The 17,031-nt window shown below is 38.0% G+C and overlaps 1 protein-coding gene across 5 annotated transcripts in view; it reads left to right on the forward strand.

Moving 5' to 3' along the window:
• The window catches only part of SPTLC1 (serine palmitoyltransferase long chain base subunit 1), an 86,792-nt gene that overhangs the window by 52,523 nt on the left and 17,238 nt on the right, over positions 1–17,031 (forward strand). For 4 of the 5 annotated variants that reach the window (XR_010109126.1, XM_034967702.3, XM_034967699.3 and 1 more), the window contains 3 exons: positions 6,819–6,948; positions 10,632–10,721; positions 16,055–16,162. Coding sequence is in view for 3 of the 5 variants with exons in the window: in XM_034967702.3 (XP_034823593.1) it covers positions 6,819–6,948; positions 10,632–10,721; positions 16,055–16,162 (328 nt within the window). In the remaining 2 variants the exon portion in view is untranslated. Of the gene's footprint in view, positions 1–6,818; positions 6,949–10,631; positions 11,293–13,484; positions 16,026–16,054; positions 16,163–17,031 lie in introns of those variants that run through there. The other variant, XR_010109127.1, reaches the window with a different exon arrangement.

Here is a 17,031-nt window from a genome sequence, read left to right on the forward strand (position 1 = left end):
TGTTGGGAGCCCATTACTTAGAATAGTATTTATCATTTAGTAATGGTCAATAAACAGTAGTTTAGTAAATGAATGAAAGGAAGCTGGAGCTCAGAATAGGGGCCAGATAACTGTGTTGCAGAGCCTGGCATCCCTCAAGCCCTGCACTGGCCTCTTGCTTACCACTCACCGTTGGAACGCTTGTGCAGCGACAGAACCTTCTATCATAATTACTACAGAGCTGACTCTACCTGGGGCTTCTGCAGTACATGTGACCCATTCCTCACTATAGCCCTACAGCAGTCTAGGAGCACTACAGCAAGTGTCCTGGGTCTAAGTAGTATACTAATGTGACCATAAAAATGAATATTTTTATTAATTTTTGGCAAATAGTTTAAAAAATAATGTGAAAGACTCATCACTAACTGAAGCGCCATTGACTTAAACAGTGTTTCTAGGTTTTTAGTAAAAGCAGAGTTACAGACAGCTGCAGTGTCGTTCAGTGTCACTTTATACACAAGCACCCCACTATAAATTCTTTTAAAGTCCAGAAAAAGTTGATGGTTACTGGTGAACTCCTATGCTTCCTTTGATAAATACTACATTGTCTTTTTTTTTTAACTGCTAGGAAACAGGCTAAATTCACTTCCATGTGTTATGCCCAGTGTCTTAAAATTTCCATTTCCAGTGAGTTGCTAACCTGTTTATTCTGCTACATAATTTTAAATACTCTACCTGAAATGTGTTTGAATGTAGGAGTGCTAGAGGTAAACATGGTGTTTGGTAAATTGGTTTTGATAAATTTGTCAGGCATAGACACTGTCTGATGCTTCATTTCCTTCCTTTCAGTAAACAGTGTTAATGCTTTGCCAATAGTGGGGCTCAGCACAGTGGTCATTCATGGACTTAAGTCTGTCCTATCACTCCACTAAGTCTGTGTTCATGCTGCTTCACAGATCTTTTTAAAATTAAACTTTTTACATTCAGATAATTGTAGATTCAAAAGCACTTGTAAGAAATAATATAGAAATCCTTTGTACTTTTTACTAAGTCTCTTCCAGTGAGGACCTCTTGCAAAATGAACAGTTTCACAGCCAGGATATTGACTTTGTCATTGTCAAGATGCAGAACATTTCTGCCACCACAAGGATCCTTCATGTTGCCACATCTACATTCCTCCCACCTGCCCACTCCTTAACTCCTGGCAACCACTAATCTGTTCTGTTTGTTAATTTTGTTATTTTAAGAATTTCATACAAATGGAATCATCCAGTAGGCAACACTTTGGGGTTGGCTTTTTTCATTTAGCGTAATTCTCTGATGGTTCATCCAAGTTGTTGCTTGTATCCAGAGGTGGTTCCTTTTGATTGATGAGTATTACTCCATGGCGTGAAGGTACCACTGTTATTGAAGTTACCTATTAAAGACATCTGAGTTGTTGCCAACTTTGTGCTGTTATAAAAAAAAAGCTGCTCTAAACATTCATGTACGTTCATGCTATGTGAGCATAAGTTTTTATTTCTGTGGAATACATGCCAAGGAATGCAGTTGCTATGTTTATAGTATTGCATAGTTTTTAAAGGAACTCCTAAACTATTTTCCAAAGTGTCTATACCATTTTATGTTCCCATCAGCAAGATATGAATGATCAAGGTTCTCCACATCTTCAGAAGCATTTGGTGTTGTCACTACTTTTTTAGCCAGTCTGATAGGTGTATAGAAAAATTTATATTTTTCTGATGGCTAATGATGTTGAACATCCATTCATGTGCATATTTGCCATCTCTTCAGTGAAATGTCTTTTCATGTCCATTTTCTAGTTGTATGATTTGTTTTTATACTAATGAGTTTTGAGAGTTCTTTATACATTCTAGATCATAGTTCTTTATCAGATATGTGGTTTGCAAATACAAATTTTGATGTCCACGTATTCATTGCTAAAATATAGAAATGAAATGGATTTTTTGTGTGCTGAGCTTGTATCCTGCAACCTTGCCAAACTCACTTAATTAGCTCTAGGAACTGTTTTTCTAGATTGCTTAGGATTTTCCATGTAGACAGTCGTCATGTCATCTGTAAATAGTTTTATTTATTTTCTAATCTACTTACTTTTTATTCCCTTTTATTGCCTTATTGCACTGGCAAGAACTTCCAAGGACTGTGTTAAAAGTAGTAAGAGAAGACATTCTTGCCCTATTCCTGATATTAGAAAGCGTTTACTCTTTCACCAATAAGTATAATGTTACGTGCAGATTTCTTACAGATGCTCTTTATTACATTCCCTTTCCTGCACCTCATCTTTTTTTTCTGAGCATTTTCATTGCAAATCAATGTGAATTCGGTTGGTCAACTACTTTTTCTGTATTGGTTGATATGATCATGTGATTTTTCTTTTTTAGTCTGTTAATGTGGTGGATAACATTGATTTATTTTCAAATATTGAACCAGCCTTGCATACCTGAAATAAATACCACTTGGTTATGGGGTATAATTTTTTTTTTTTATAAAAAGCTAAATTCGATTTGCCAGTCTTTTGTTAAGGATTTTGAATCTGTGTTCATGAGGGAGATTGTCCTATAATACACTTTTTTTGATACTTACTTTGGTTTTGGTAGCAGAATAACACTTCACAGAATCAATTGGGAAGCGTTCTATCTTCTATTTTGTGGAGCTATTTGTATAGAATTACTTTTAATTATTTAATTGTTTGGTAGAATTCTCCCATGAAACCATCTGGGCCTGGAGAGATTCCTTTTTTGCAAGTATGTTAATTCTGAATTCAGTTTCCTTAGTAGTTATCAGGCTATTCAAATTATCTGTCATATTGAGTGAATTGAGGTAGTTTGTGTTTTTCAAGGAATTGGTCCATTTCTTAAAAGTTGTCATATGTACATGTGTGGTGCTGTTCATGGTATTCCCGTATTATTCTGATGTCTGCAGAGTCCACAGTTATATACCTTGTTTCACTCCTGGTATTGGTAATTTGTGCCTTTTCTCCTGTTTTCTTTGTCAGTCTTGTTAGAGGTCTGTCAATTTTATTGATCTTTTGAAAGAATCAGCTCTTTGTTTCATTGTTTTTTCTCTATTGTATTTTTATTGTCAGTTCCATTGATTGATTTCTCCTATTATTTCCTGCCTTCTGCTCACGTTTGGTTTATTTTGTTCTTTTTCTTGATTTGGAGGTAAGAGCTTAAATTATTAATTTGAAACTTTTCCTCTTTTCTTGAATGTTCATTTAGTGCTATGAATTGCCCTCTCAACACTACTTTAGTTGTGTCTCACAAATTTTGATGTGTTGTGTTTTCATTTGTATTTAGTTCATTTTTGTTTTGTTTTAAGAAATAGGGTGTCACTATTTTGCTCTGGTTGGCCTTGAACTCCTGGGCTCAATGGATTCTTTTGCTTCAGCCTCCTGGGTAGTTGGGACTGCAAAAACACACCACTATGCCCAGCTTACACTTTCCCTTTGACCTATGGATTATTTAGAAGTGTATTGTTTACTTTTCAGGTGTTTGGGGACTTTAAATTTGTTGTAGTTTGGTTTATGGCTAAATACGGCAGTCTATTTTGGAATATCTTACATGGGCACTTAAAAAATGTGTATTCTGCTGCTGTTTGGTGGAGTGTTCTATAAATGTCAAGTCTTTTTGGTTGATGGTGTTTTTGCGTTCTTCTATCTTGGTGATTTTCTGTCTAGTTCTTCTATCAGTTGTTGAAGGATAATGAAGTTTCCAGCTGTAATTGTGGGTTTGTCTATTTCTGTCAGTTTTATCAGTGGTTGCATCTCAAATTTAGCTTTTTTGTTTAGTTCATATTTAGGATTACTAAGTTTTCTTGATGAATTGACCCTTTTAGCGTTTCATAATGTTCTTCTCTGTCTCTGATAATTTTCCACTTTTTGTGTATGTGCTGCCAAAGCAAACACTCTGATAATTTTCTTTCTTCCAAAGTTTACTTTGTCAGATACCCTTTTTATTATTTTTTATATTACATAGTTGTGTGTATAAATCTGTATTTTTTACTACCTATATTATTATATTTGTAGTGAGTTTCTTACAGACAGCATATAGTTGGGTCATGTTATTTAATTTATTCTACCTGCCTGTCTTTAAATCATGTATTTGTACATTTACATTTAATGTAATTATTGATATAGTAGAGTTTAAGTCTGTTAAAACAAAGTCTGCCATTTTGCTTTTTGTTTCTTGTTTGTTCACTCTACTTTGTGTTTCTCTATTTTCTCTTTTCTGCCTTTCTGTGGGCTAATTGAACATGTTTTTAGAATTTACTTTTTCTTTGTATAGCTTTTTTTAGTCATTACTCTGAGTGTTACATTACACATATGTTATAATAGACTACTGGTGTCATCATTGTACCAATTCAAGTGTAGAAACTTTTACCTTCCTTTACATTCCTTTATTTGCCTCATTTACATTATAATTGTTTTAAATATTTCCTGTACATACAGTGAGAACCACATCAGTGTTTTAATTTTTGCTTTAACTGTCCAAAATAATTTAGAAAACTCCAGAGGAGAAAAAAAGCCTAGTGTATTTGCCCATATTTTTTACTTACTGTGCTCCTTCCTCCTTCCTGATATCTAACAGTATTCTTTTATGGCTTTTTTCCTATTTAGAAGGCTTCCTTTGGCCATTTCTTTAGGGTAGGTCTGCTAGTGACAAATATTCTTCATTTTTCTTAACTGAGAATGTCTTGATTTCACCTTCATTCCTAAAGGATATTTTTGCTGGTTATAGGATTCTGGGTTGACAGTTATTTTCTTTCAGCATTAGAAACACATTGTGATGCTTTTTTTCTGGTGTCTGGTTTCTGATGAAAAATCTCCCATCATTCAAATTGTTTTTCTCTATGTATAAGGTGTCATTTTTCTCTGGCTGCTTTCAAGATTTTTTTTGTCATTTGTTTTCAGAAGTCATCTATGATGTGCCTTGGCAACTATTTGTTTGCATTAGTCTGTGTGGATTTTGCTCAGCTTCTTTAATCTGTAGATTTAAACCACTTGACAAATTTGGGAAGTTTTTAGCCATTATTTATTTGAATACTTTTTTAGCTCCCCACCTCTTTCTCTTCTTCTGGAATTCCAATGACACAAATGTTACGTCTTTTATTATAATCCCATGGGTCCCTGAGACTCTGTTCATTTCTTTCTAGTCTATTTTCTTTCTGTTGTGCTCAGTGAATGATTTTTTTTCTTTCTTTTTTTTTTTTTTTTTTTTTGAGACAGAGTCTCGCTCTGTCACCCAGGCTGGAATGCAGTGGCGCGATCTTGACTCACTGCAAGCTTCGCCTCTCGGGTTCACACCATTCTCCTGCCTCAGCCTCCCGAGTAACCCGGACTACAGGCACCCACTACCACGCCGAGCTAATTTTTTTTTTTTTTTTTAAGTAGAGATGGGGTTTCACCATGTTAGCCAGGATGGTCTCGATCTCCTGACCTCGTGATCCACCCGCCTTGGCCTCCCAAAGTGCTGGGATTACAGGCATGGGCCACTGCGCCCGGCTGTCAGTGAATAATTTCTATTGCTTGTCTCAGTTCACTGATCCTTCCTCTGCCTCCATTCTGCTGCTGAGCCCATCCACTAAGCTTCTTATTTTAGTAATTTAGTTTTTCAGTTCTGATATCTCCGTAGGACTCTTCTTTGTATCTTCCATTTCATCACTGAGGCTTTTTATTATTTCATTTGCTTCAGGTGTCTTCATGGTGGCTCATTAAAATATTTTTATCGTGGCTGCTCTAAAATTGTTGTAAGATAATCTTGATATCTCTGTCATCTCACTATTGGCATTTGTTGTTTCATTCTACTTGATATCTTCTGGTTCTTGATATAAGGGATATTTGATGGAAACCTAGACACTTTCATATTGTGCTGCTGTAGTCCATGTCTAGTTTAAGCCATCTCTTTTATTTGGCTTTCTCTGACATGATTCCAACAGGGGAAGGGGCTAGGGGACTGCTGCCTCATACTGCCAGGAGGAGGAACAATTCAGGGGCCCTACTCGGCCTCCATTGACATCGTTGGGGGTTTCTTTGTTGCTGCTGGGTGATGCTAATAGTCCTGACTCTCCACTCGCCCTCCTGTGACACTGCCCAGGAGGAGATGGGGAGGGTGCCCACTACTCCCAAGTGCAGGTGGAAGTTAGGGCTCTCCATGTGTTCTTTGCTGACACCACAGTGGGGGTGGAGGGGGTCCACTTGTTACCAACTGATATGAATAAAAGGCTCAGCTTCCTACTTGGCCTTCCCTGACAACACCCTAGGAGTGGTGTCGCCTTGTTACAGCCTCTCGAGGGTCAAAGTCTAAGTTCCCTTCTCAGCCTTTGCTGACATAGATGGGGCTGGGTACCCCTCTTTTTTTTCTGTGGTGTTTGGCTACAGTAGAATAGTCATTGTCTAAAAGTTTTCTGTCTAGCTGGGCTGCCAGTATTACTTCTCAGGGCAAAATAATGGCAGAGTAATGTGTCAGTCATATCAGAGATGCCACTGATGGTGAGGCACACCAGTATTTTATGTTTCTTAGAAAGAGAAAAGTATGTGAATAAACTGATATGTCATCCATAGTAAGATGCATGCTAATTTCAGAGAGATTAATATATAGTGAAAGTGTGCTTCTTGGAATAGATTAAATATGGTAGTTATGTGAAAAGGACTCATGGATGAAGAGCAAACAATGATGTATAAATATTCAAACATGTTTTATTTATTTGCTATGCTCATGTTAACAATCAGTGATTGGTCAGCTTACAAAAACAAGCATTCCTTTTTGAGAATGTTGACAAGACCCTTTAAACCCAATTTGGTGGATCTCTTTTCCTTGCAGAGATAGAGCTGCCTGCTTTGCTATTCAGAAAGGATTACAGGCATCCCGTAGTGACATTAAGTTATTTAAGCATAATGACATGGCTGACCTCGAGCGACTACTAAAAGAACAAGAGATCGAAGATCAAAAGGTATGATTCTTTTGAAGAAAATTATACAGTTCTTTTGTACTTTCTAACCAGCTAAATTATATATGAAATGGTAATTTGTCATGAAAACTTGCCTGTGGATCACATTTGGATATTAAGGTGTTCCTGCTTATTAAATGTACTTGGTGTTGGAGAGCCAAGTCTGATTGTAATTGCCTTGTCATTGCCGTAATTACATATAGCAAATTGGAGGGAGGTAATCCAAGCAGCTTTCTGAGAGATCAAGAGAGGCTGAAAAACAGCATGTGCTTAGTGAGGCAGGGAGATGTCTACTCATAGCTGGGCATAATGACACCAAAACTTACAAGGCCTTTAATGACATGTACCTAGTGAATTCAGAATAGGCTTATTCATACCAGAATAAATCATGTATCAATTACATGAGGAAAGAATGGCAGCAAGCTTATTATATTAATATATGAACAAAGTGAAGCCCTTTCTCCCCACCCCACCTGTATCCTGCTCTGAGCAGCTACTGCCTGTGGGAAATGACTGCCCCTAACATGGTCTCCTTCCAGCTTGCAGCCCTGTTTTCAGCTGTTTCCTCTCAAGAACCTAACATAACCCAGGTGGTGGTGGTTTGGAAGTAGCTCCTTGGTGTTCTGATTAGGGTGAAACAGAGGAAGTGTGTTCAGAGCATCATTGTTAAAATTACAATTTATTTTCCCCTGATGACATGGGTAAGTAAAGTAGCTCAGGTCTGTGGTTCTGAGCAGGACACCATGATGTGTGTCTTCATCTCAGACACAGTTTCAAGTGGACTTTGCCAGTGCAACTCATTCATAACTAGAATAAATGATAAAAATGCTCATCACATTTCTTAATTTTGTGTATTTTGTGTTAATTTTCAATTTTCCAAATATTTGCATTATTCATTTAGGATTCTGTCATCTTTGTTTAGGTGTCAGCCTAAGTGCATCACTTCATGAATATACACATTCTCATGATGAATATGCATGATCTTGCCATTTTATACTAACTCTGCTCTAGGCTAACGTTTCACATTTACACAATTTAGAAAAATCTATAGGCAAAATCTAAAAACAGCCCATTCCACTGATTAATTTCTTTTACAAAGTATAAAAAGATGTTTCTTATGATGATGCAGTAATAGAAAGCTAGTCTGTTTTCAGTACTAGAACTGCAGTCTGCTGCCATTTGTTTTGCCTAGTATTGTATAAATTTGGAAAACATCAGATTCAAGTTTTGTATGTGCTCTTTTTCTACAAGATCTGTAAGCCATAGAACTTTTTTTTTAAATGAGCAACAAGAAGTAAAATTAAATATCTTGAAACTTATTTCTACTTTATAATTTTTACTTTTTTACTATTTTATATTTTTCTTGCTGAGAGCAGGCTTTCTAAGTAACTCTACATTTTGGTTTTTAGAAATATTCATTTTCAGTTTCATTTTCACATAAATAATCTGGTCGTTAACACTTTGAATGTTTTCTTTGTCCATTTCCCAAGCGCTGTGGTTCATGAATTGTTTTTTATCCCCTTTCCTACAGGGTTCCCATAATGGTCAGTGGATATGAACAGTAGTTCATAAAAGGAATACACATAACTATGAACAAGTGAAAAATAGCCTGGCCTCACTAATAATTAAGGAGATTAGGCTAGGAGTTTTGCCTGTTAAATTAGGGCATGTTTTTAATAGTAATAGTCAGTGCTAACACAGATGTGGTGAGACAAAGAGTGTTCCTATGACACTGGAAAGAGTTTAAATTGGCACTGCCTTTCTGGAAGGCAAATGGGCAGATACATTCCAGGATCCAAGTAATTCCATGCCCTTTGACCCATTCCTGTGGTGCTGTCTTTAAAAACTTACGAGAAATGATGTCACATTTTGAAGGATAGTCATATTGTGATATGAAAAAGCAAATGAAGGAAACAACTAAATCCAACATTAGGGAAATAAGTAGTTTATGGTATACTCACAGGCAGAACGTCTCCATTAAAATCATGTAATCTGAAATAATTTAGAAATGCTCACAGCATAATGTTTTTAAAATCAGGTCCTAAAACTACAGTAAAATCCTGATTCTGAACAAAGTAATTTATATGTTTATACAAGAAAGACAAAAATTATCACCATGTGGTATGATTAGCTGATTTATTTAATTGTTTTTTGTACTTTTCCATTTCCCAAGAATCCTACATTGAATATTTTTAAATCTAAGAAAATGTTTTTCCTTAAAGACAGGCAGAGGTAGCATGCCCTGTGTAGAAATTAGGGTGGCATCTCTTCATCTATCACTTCTAACATATTGCTAGCTCCCCAGCTTTCAGTTGTGAGTTGACAGAGTAAAGATGATTGAGCAACATCAGTGATATATACTTTTTATTCCTCAACAAACTTTTTTTTTTAGTGCTACTGCTGTGGGTTGTAAAATACCCCTTAAAGCATTGCTCTGATACTTTCTAATTCTGATCATTTCTAATTGTCCATTGGAGCAGAAACTTAGAGGCAAGAGATCTCTGAGTAAGAAGGTAATGGCAAACTCTATCTGTGGATCTCAGTATTTTTTGCAGTCCCACACACCTGAACCATGTACAGTTTAATACATGTGGGAGATTTATTAGTGACTTGCTCTGAGCAGAGTGTGTGAAGGTGTGTGTTTTTTGAAAAGATCTCTGCCGGGCGTGGTGGCTCAAAGCTGTAATCCCAGCAGTTTGAGAGGCCGAGGTCAGTAATCAAGAGGTCAGGAGTTCAAGACCAGCCTGGCCAACATGGTGAAACCCCATCTCTACTAAAAATACAAAAATCAGCTGAGCGTGGTGGCGGGTGCCTGTAATCCCAGCTACTCGGGAGGCTGAGGCAGAGAATTGCTTGAACCCTGGAGGCGGAGGTTGCAGCGAGCAGAGATGGCACCACTGCACTCCCACCTGGGTGACAGTGAGACTCCGTCTCAAAAAAAAGAAAAGGAGACCTCTCTACCCCACCACCTGGGAACATCATTGGACAAGCTCATAGTCAAATTTTACTTGATCCGATAATACATCAGTGGGGAGTGAGGAGGGAACAGGGTTGCCCCTTTTTTTGGGAGGTGAAGGAAAACAGTTTGAGTTTTTTAACTTTTTGTTATGGAAAAATGCCAACATATAAGAAGGAAACCGTGGTATAGTGAAGCCCCCTGTACCCTTCTCCCAGCTTTGTTATCAGCATTACATCATTCTTGTGCCATCTGTTCCTCACCCCATCTTCATGATGATGACCTTCATTATAGTTGTTTTGGGTAAAATTGACAGACATTGAATCACATGAATGCAGCCATACAATTTTGACCAGTGATTATACCCAGTAACCCAGGAATGTCAGCCCCATTATGATGTAAAACATTCCCATTTCTTTAGAAAGTCCCTTAGGCCCCTTCCCAGTTGGAGGTTTGGAGGGTTTTGTTTGTGTTTTAATATTCTCAGAGGGCCTAATTAGTTTGTGTGTGTGGCGGGTCACCTAGCTAATGCTGTGAGCTGAAAAACGTCTGAGAGAAGATAGTACTGTTGTTCATCTCAAAATAACCCATCACAAACACTGAGCTTTCAATTCATTCAGAATATTTTTTTAGGAATAAATCTTGTAAGGTGAAAGTGCTGGGGAATATGTAACAGATCTTGTCTTTAGAGTTACTGAAATGTAAGACGTCTGCTTTTTCTCTTTTAAAGAATCCTCGCAAGGCTCGTGTAACTCGGCGTTTCATTGTAGTAGAAGGATTGTATATGAATACTGGAACTATTTGTCCTCTTCCAGAATTGGTAAGCAACCATGTTCAGCCGTAATTTTAATATTTGGACTATTTGACAGATGTGCCTTTTGTTTATGACCGCTTTTAGTGTATAACGTCTGCGTTGCTTTGCGCATTAGGCCTCATAAGCATATTTTGCTCAGATCAGGGAAGAAGAACAACACTGAATGCCAGTGCTGGCCTTCAAAGAGTAATCAAGACTGCTCTGTTGCCCAGGCTGGAGTGCAGTGGTGTGAACACAGCTCACTGCAGCCTTACCCTCCTGGGCTCAAGTGATACTTCCACCTTAGCTTTCTGAGTTAGCTGGGACTACAGGCACATGCCACCACACCTGGCTGATTTTTCCCTTTTTTGTGGAGTAGGGGTCTCACTGCGTTACCCAGGCTGTTCTCAAACTCTTGGGCTCAAGCGATCCTCCTGCCTCAGCCTGCCAAAGTGCTGGTATTACAGGTATGAGCCACCACACCTGGCCAAAACTTAGCTTTAGCTTTTTTTTTTTCTCCCCACCAAGACAGTCTTGCCCTGTCGTCAGGCTGGAGTGCAGTGGCACCATCTTGGCTCACTGCAACCTCCTCCCCCAGGTTCAAGCAGTTCTCCTGCCTCAGCCTCCCGAGTAGCTGGAACTATAGGCGTGCGCAGCCACCCCCAGCTAATTTTTGTATTTTTAGTAGAGACGGGGTTTCACCATGTCGGCTAGGATGGTCTCAATCTCTTGACCTCGTGATCTGCCCGCCTGGGCCTCCCAAAATGCTGGGATTACAGGCATGAGCCACTGAGTCGGCCATACGTAGCTTTTAAGATCCAGCTTTATTTAGGTGAAATCAACGTATAAAATACACCTACTTTAAGGGTAAAGTTTGATAAGTTTTGACAGATGTATATACATCTGTATCACCGCAGCCATCCACCACCACAGTCAAGATACGGAACATTTTTATGTAAGACAATGTTTATCCAGAAAGAAAACTTTATCCAGAAAGCTTCCTGATGCCTCTTGGTAGTGAGTACCCATGTTGGCCCCAGACAGCCATTAATCTACTTTCTATTCCTGTAGATTAGTTTTACCTTTTGTAGAATTGCATATGAATGAAAGCATAGCTTGCTTTTTTGGTTTTTTGTGTTTTGCTTTTTGTTTGAGATGGAGTTTCACTTATGTTGCCCAGGCTGGAGTGCAATGGCACGATCTCGGCTCACCGCAACCTCTGGCTCCTGGGTTCAAGTGATTCTCCTGCCTCAGCCTCCCAGGTAGCTGGGATTACAAGCATGTGCCACCATGCCCGGCTAATTTTGTATTTTTAGTAGAGACAAGGTTTCTTCATGTTGGTCAGGCTGGTCTTGAACTCCCAACCTCAGGTGATCCGCCCTCCTTGGCCTCCCAAAGTGCTGAGATTACAGGCGTGAGCCACGACACATGGCCAAAACTTAGCTTTTTAATAGTGAAAGCAGCATAACTGTTTTTAGAAACCATGACCATTGAGATTTCCTTTATTGAGGTGAAATTCACATAACACAAAACTAACCAATTTAAATTGTACAGGACAGTGACATTTATTACATTTACCATGTGTGCAACCATCAACTCTTGGTCAAAAACCTTTTCATGACTCACGAAGAAGACCTCAAACCCATTAAACAGTCACTCCCCATTTTCTTCTCCCTCTAGCTCCCAGCAACTACCAATCTGCTTTCTGTCTCTATGGATTTACCTTTTCTGGTTATTTCCTATAAATGGCATCATATAATATATGACCTTTTCTTTCTGGCTTCATTCACTTGATGTTTTTAAAGTTCATTAACATTGTATACCATGTGTCAGTATTTCATACCTTTTTAATGCTGAGTTATAGTCCATTGCATGGATAATACCACGTTTTGTTTTATATGTTCATCCACAGATGGATATTTGGGTTCTTTCTACCTTTTTGCTATTGCAAATAGTGCTGTTGTGAACATTTGTGTACAGGTATTTGTTTGAATTCCTGTTTTCAGTTCTTTTATGTATATATCTAGCAGGGTAATTGCTGGATTATATGGTAATTCTGTGTTTAACTTAATAAGGAACTGACATACTGTTTTCAACAGCGATTGCACCATTTTACATTCCCATCAGCTATATACCAGGGTTACAGTTTCTCTACATCTTTGTCAGCACTTATATTTTCCGGGGTTTTTTGTTGGTTTGTTTTAGCCACCCTAGTGAGCATGAGGTAGTATCTCACTGTGGTTTTGATCCTGTTTCCCCCAAATGGCTAATGATGCTGAGCCTCTTTTCTTGTTTTTTTGTTTGTTTGTTTGTTTGGCCATGCGCATACCTTTGGAGACATATCTATTCAGGTGCTTTGCCCATTTTTTAAATTGGGTTGTTTTTTTGTTTTTAAAAGAATTCCTTGTATATTCTGGATACTAGATGTTTATCAGATACATGATTTGCAAATATTTTCTCCTATTTTGTGGGGGTTTGTTTCATTTATTTGATGCTGTCCTTTGACACACAGTTTTTAAAATTTTTGATGATGTCCAGTTTATGTGTTTTGTTGTTGCTTGTGCTTTTGTGTTTTATTTTAAAATCTTTGTTTAATCTGGCCGGGCATGGTGGCTCAGGCCTGTAATCCCAGCACTTTGGGAGGCCGAGGCAGGTGAATCATTTGAGGTCAGGAGTTCGAGACCAGCCTGGCCAACATGGTAAAACCCCGTCTCTACTAAAAATACAAAAAAATTAGCCGGGTGTGGTGGTACACGCCTGTAATCCCAGCTACTCGGGAGGCTGAGGCAGGAGAATTGCTTGAACCCGGGATGTGGAGGTTGCAGTGAGCCGAGATCACGCCAGTGCACTCCAGCCTGGGCAACAGAGCGAGACTCTGTCTCAAAAAAAAAAAAATAATAATAATAATCTTTGTTTAATCCAAAATTATCAAGATTTATTGCTATGTTTCCCCCTAAGAGTTTATAGTTTTCAGTCTTACATTTAGGTCTGTAGTTCATTTGAGTTCATTTTTGCGTATGCGTTGATGAAGAGGTCCAATTTTATTCTTTCACAAGTGGTTATCCAGTTTTGCCTGCATCATTTGTTGAATGTTTCCCCATTGACTGGTCTTGGCACCCTTGTTGAAATTAATTGACCATAGATGTATGGGTTTATTTCTAGACTCTATTCTGTTTCATTCTTCTATATATCTGTCCTATGCCAGTACCACACTGTGTCAATTATTGTAGCTTTGTAGTGAGTTTTGAAATCAGAACATGTGAGTTCAACTTTGTTCTTTTTCAAAATTATTTTAGCTATTTGGGGTCTCTTGAAATTCCATTTGAATTTTAGGATTAGCTTTTCCATTTCTGTAAAAAGTATTGTTGGGATTTTGGTGGGGATTGCATTGAATATGTAGTCACATTGGGAAGTATTACCATCTTAATGATATTAAGTCTTCCAGTCCATGAACTTGGGATTTTTCCATCTATTTAGATATTTCCTTCAGCAATGTTTTGTGATTTTTAGTATATACGTCCTGCACCTCTTTGGTTAAATTTATCACTAAGTATTTGATTTTTTTATTCTACTATAAATGGAATTGTTTCCTTAATTTCCTTTTTAGATTGTTTACTGCTATTTATAGAAATACAACAGATATTTGTGTATTGCTTTTGCATAATGTAACTTCTGCTGAATTTATTAGCTCAAATAATACTTTTGTGGATCTTATTCTATGTATAAGATTACACCATCTGTGAATAGAGATAATTTTACTTGTTTCTTTTCAATTTGGATGCCTTTTATCTTTCTTGCCTGATTGCCCTGGCTAGGACCTCGACTACAGTGTTGACTACAGGTGGCGAAAATGAGCATCTTTGTCTTGTTCCTGATCTTATAAGGAAAGCTTTCAGTCTTCTACCATTGAGTATGATGGTAGCTGTGAGTTTTTTATAATAACCTTTTATCAGGTTGAGGAAATTCCTTCCCATTTTTAATTTATTGAGTGTTTTATCATGAGAGGTTGTTGGATTTTGTCAAATTTTTTTTCTGCATTTATTGGGATGATCATGTGGGGTTTTTCCCCCTACATTCTTCTAATGTGTATGTAATACATATTTGATTTTTCCATGTTGAACCACCATTGCATTCGGCCATTGAGATTTTAATCTAGGAGTCTATTAATTGAATAAGGATTCAAAATAAGGGTTCCATATGTTATTTTTAAATGTTTTCACTATTTCTGAGGAAATCTAAATATATTTTAAGTATCAATAGAAGAGATGTATTTGTTTTCTTCTTTTTGTTTTTGTAAGAGTGTCAATGGTTGATAGAATAATGGGAGGGAGGTAGTGAACCAGAAGAGACTAGGACGTATATTATAGGGCTACAGTAATGAAGCAGTGCTGATGGACAGTTACGAAACTAAAGATGAAGTGTAGGAACAGCTCAAGTGTAGATAAGCACTGAAGCTGGGCATGGTGGCTCACACCTTTAATCCCAACACTTTGGGTGGCGGAGGTAGGAGCATCACTTGAGCCCAGGAGGTCAAGGCTGCAGTGAGCCATGATCCTGCCACTGCACTCTAGCCTGGGTGGCAGAGCAAGACTCTGTCTCAAAAAAAAAAAAAAAAATCAGTATTGTGCTGTCTTTTGTTAAGTGAATCATTTTAGACCATCTAAAGGACAATTGATTCTCATCATTCACCCTACTTATATTCTATAAAGTTGCCATGAACACTGGAATAAGAAATACTAAACTATTGCTGCTGGGGCAAATAATAGGGTTAGGTTCCTCTGAGCCTCTGGTTACAACATTTTCATCAACCAGTTGACACAAAACTTGCTTTATGTGTATTTTTGTTTAAAGGTGTCTTATTTAATGTCTGTTGATTCATTGCACTACAACTCATGCCTGAACAAAGCTTCTCTAACACACAAATTTTCTCCATAAGGGACATCACAGCACTAGGAGTAATAGACGGCACTTTAGCATGACACTTGGGGGCGACTCTAAATAGCAAAATCACCAACAAAAAGCACAGAAGTCCAAAAAAGTGGCAGTAAATAGGCCATGAAAAGGGTAGTTGTTCACAGGATCAGAGCTGAAACAGTCGCCTGTTCACCCTCACCTGGGAAAACACGTGTCAGGTAATTCAAATTCTTCACTGCTCTGCACATGCACATATCCGTGATGACAGGAAAAAAGTATTGATATGGAGGTTGCAAATAAGTTTTAATAAGTAGATGAATTTGCACATATAGAATTCACAAGTATTGAGAGTCAGCTGTACATACTTTTTAATCTTAATTTTTTTCTTCATAATATGTTCTATATGGTGCTAATCATTAGTATTTTAACGTTTATATAACACTTAGGTTAAGTTAAAATACAAATACAAAGCAAGAATCTTCCTGGAGGAAAGCCTTTCATTTGGAGTTCTAGGAGAGCATGGCCGAGGAGTCACTGAACACTATGGAATCAATGTAAGTTCCCCTTTTTTAAGAACGTTTCCCCTCTTATAGGAGACATGTAGTTCCATTCTGCTAGGCCTATATTTTTATAGGCACAAGACAGTGTTCCTTATCAGTTTGAAGGGTCACGAAACTTTGGTGTCTGTCACCTCAGTGAGCCCAGGATGAGTCTAGTCAGCCAGACCAGGGAACCCCATCTTCCTTCTGCACTTATAAACTCGGAGTGGGTAGTCATGGTTTGTGCTCTGTTTGCAAAGTTTCATTCGAATAGACTTTTAGTGTCTCTTCTCTAGAAATGGTTAAATTTTGCCTTCCAATTATTTCTTAAAATCATTAGGAATTTCCTGAGTAGTCTTTTCAGAAGTATTCATGACAGCAGAGAAAGGATACTGTTTCTGGTATTTAAAAATCTGTATTCTATATAATGTGTTTGTGGGAGGTAGATACAGTTACGCGTGCGTGCGTGTGTGTGTGCATGTGTGTGTGTGTGTCAGAAACACCACTGGCATGCATTCAGCAAAACCTCTTAAAGTCCCAAACAGAATGAGGTGTCATGTTTCCTTTTCTGAGGGAAATGGACCCAGACTGCCCGCAGTGCCTAGTGGGTTTTGCTCCTGGAGCCTCAGGGCAGAGGAAGTCAGCCAGTCTTGAACAGCTGTCTTACCAACCACCATGGGAAGAGTTACAGAAAGCTTTTTCTCCAAAACATGCGCATAAGAGCTGTGCAACCTGTGTTACAGAGTTGAACTATAAAACGTAAAATTGCCTTACATTATCGACATCCCGCTAACCATATAGTCCCAGAGAAAAATGTAAAGCAGAGTGAATATCCCGGGAGGTTGGATGGAAGCACCTCCTCCAAGGCAGACTGACATTCAGCA

Source organism: Pan paniscus, chromosome 11 (genome assembly GCF_029289425.2).
Source record: "Pan paniscus chromosome 11, NHGRI_mPanPan1-v2.0_pri, whole genome shotgun sequence".
NCBI classification, from domain to species: domain Eukaryota; kingdom Metazoa; phylum Chordata; class Mammalia; order Primates; family Hominidae; genus Pan; species Pan paniscus.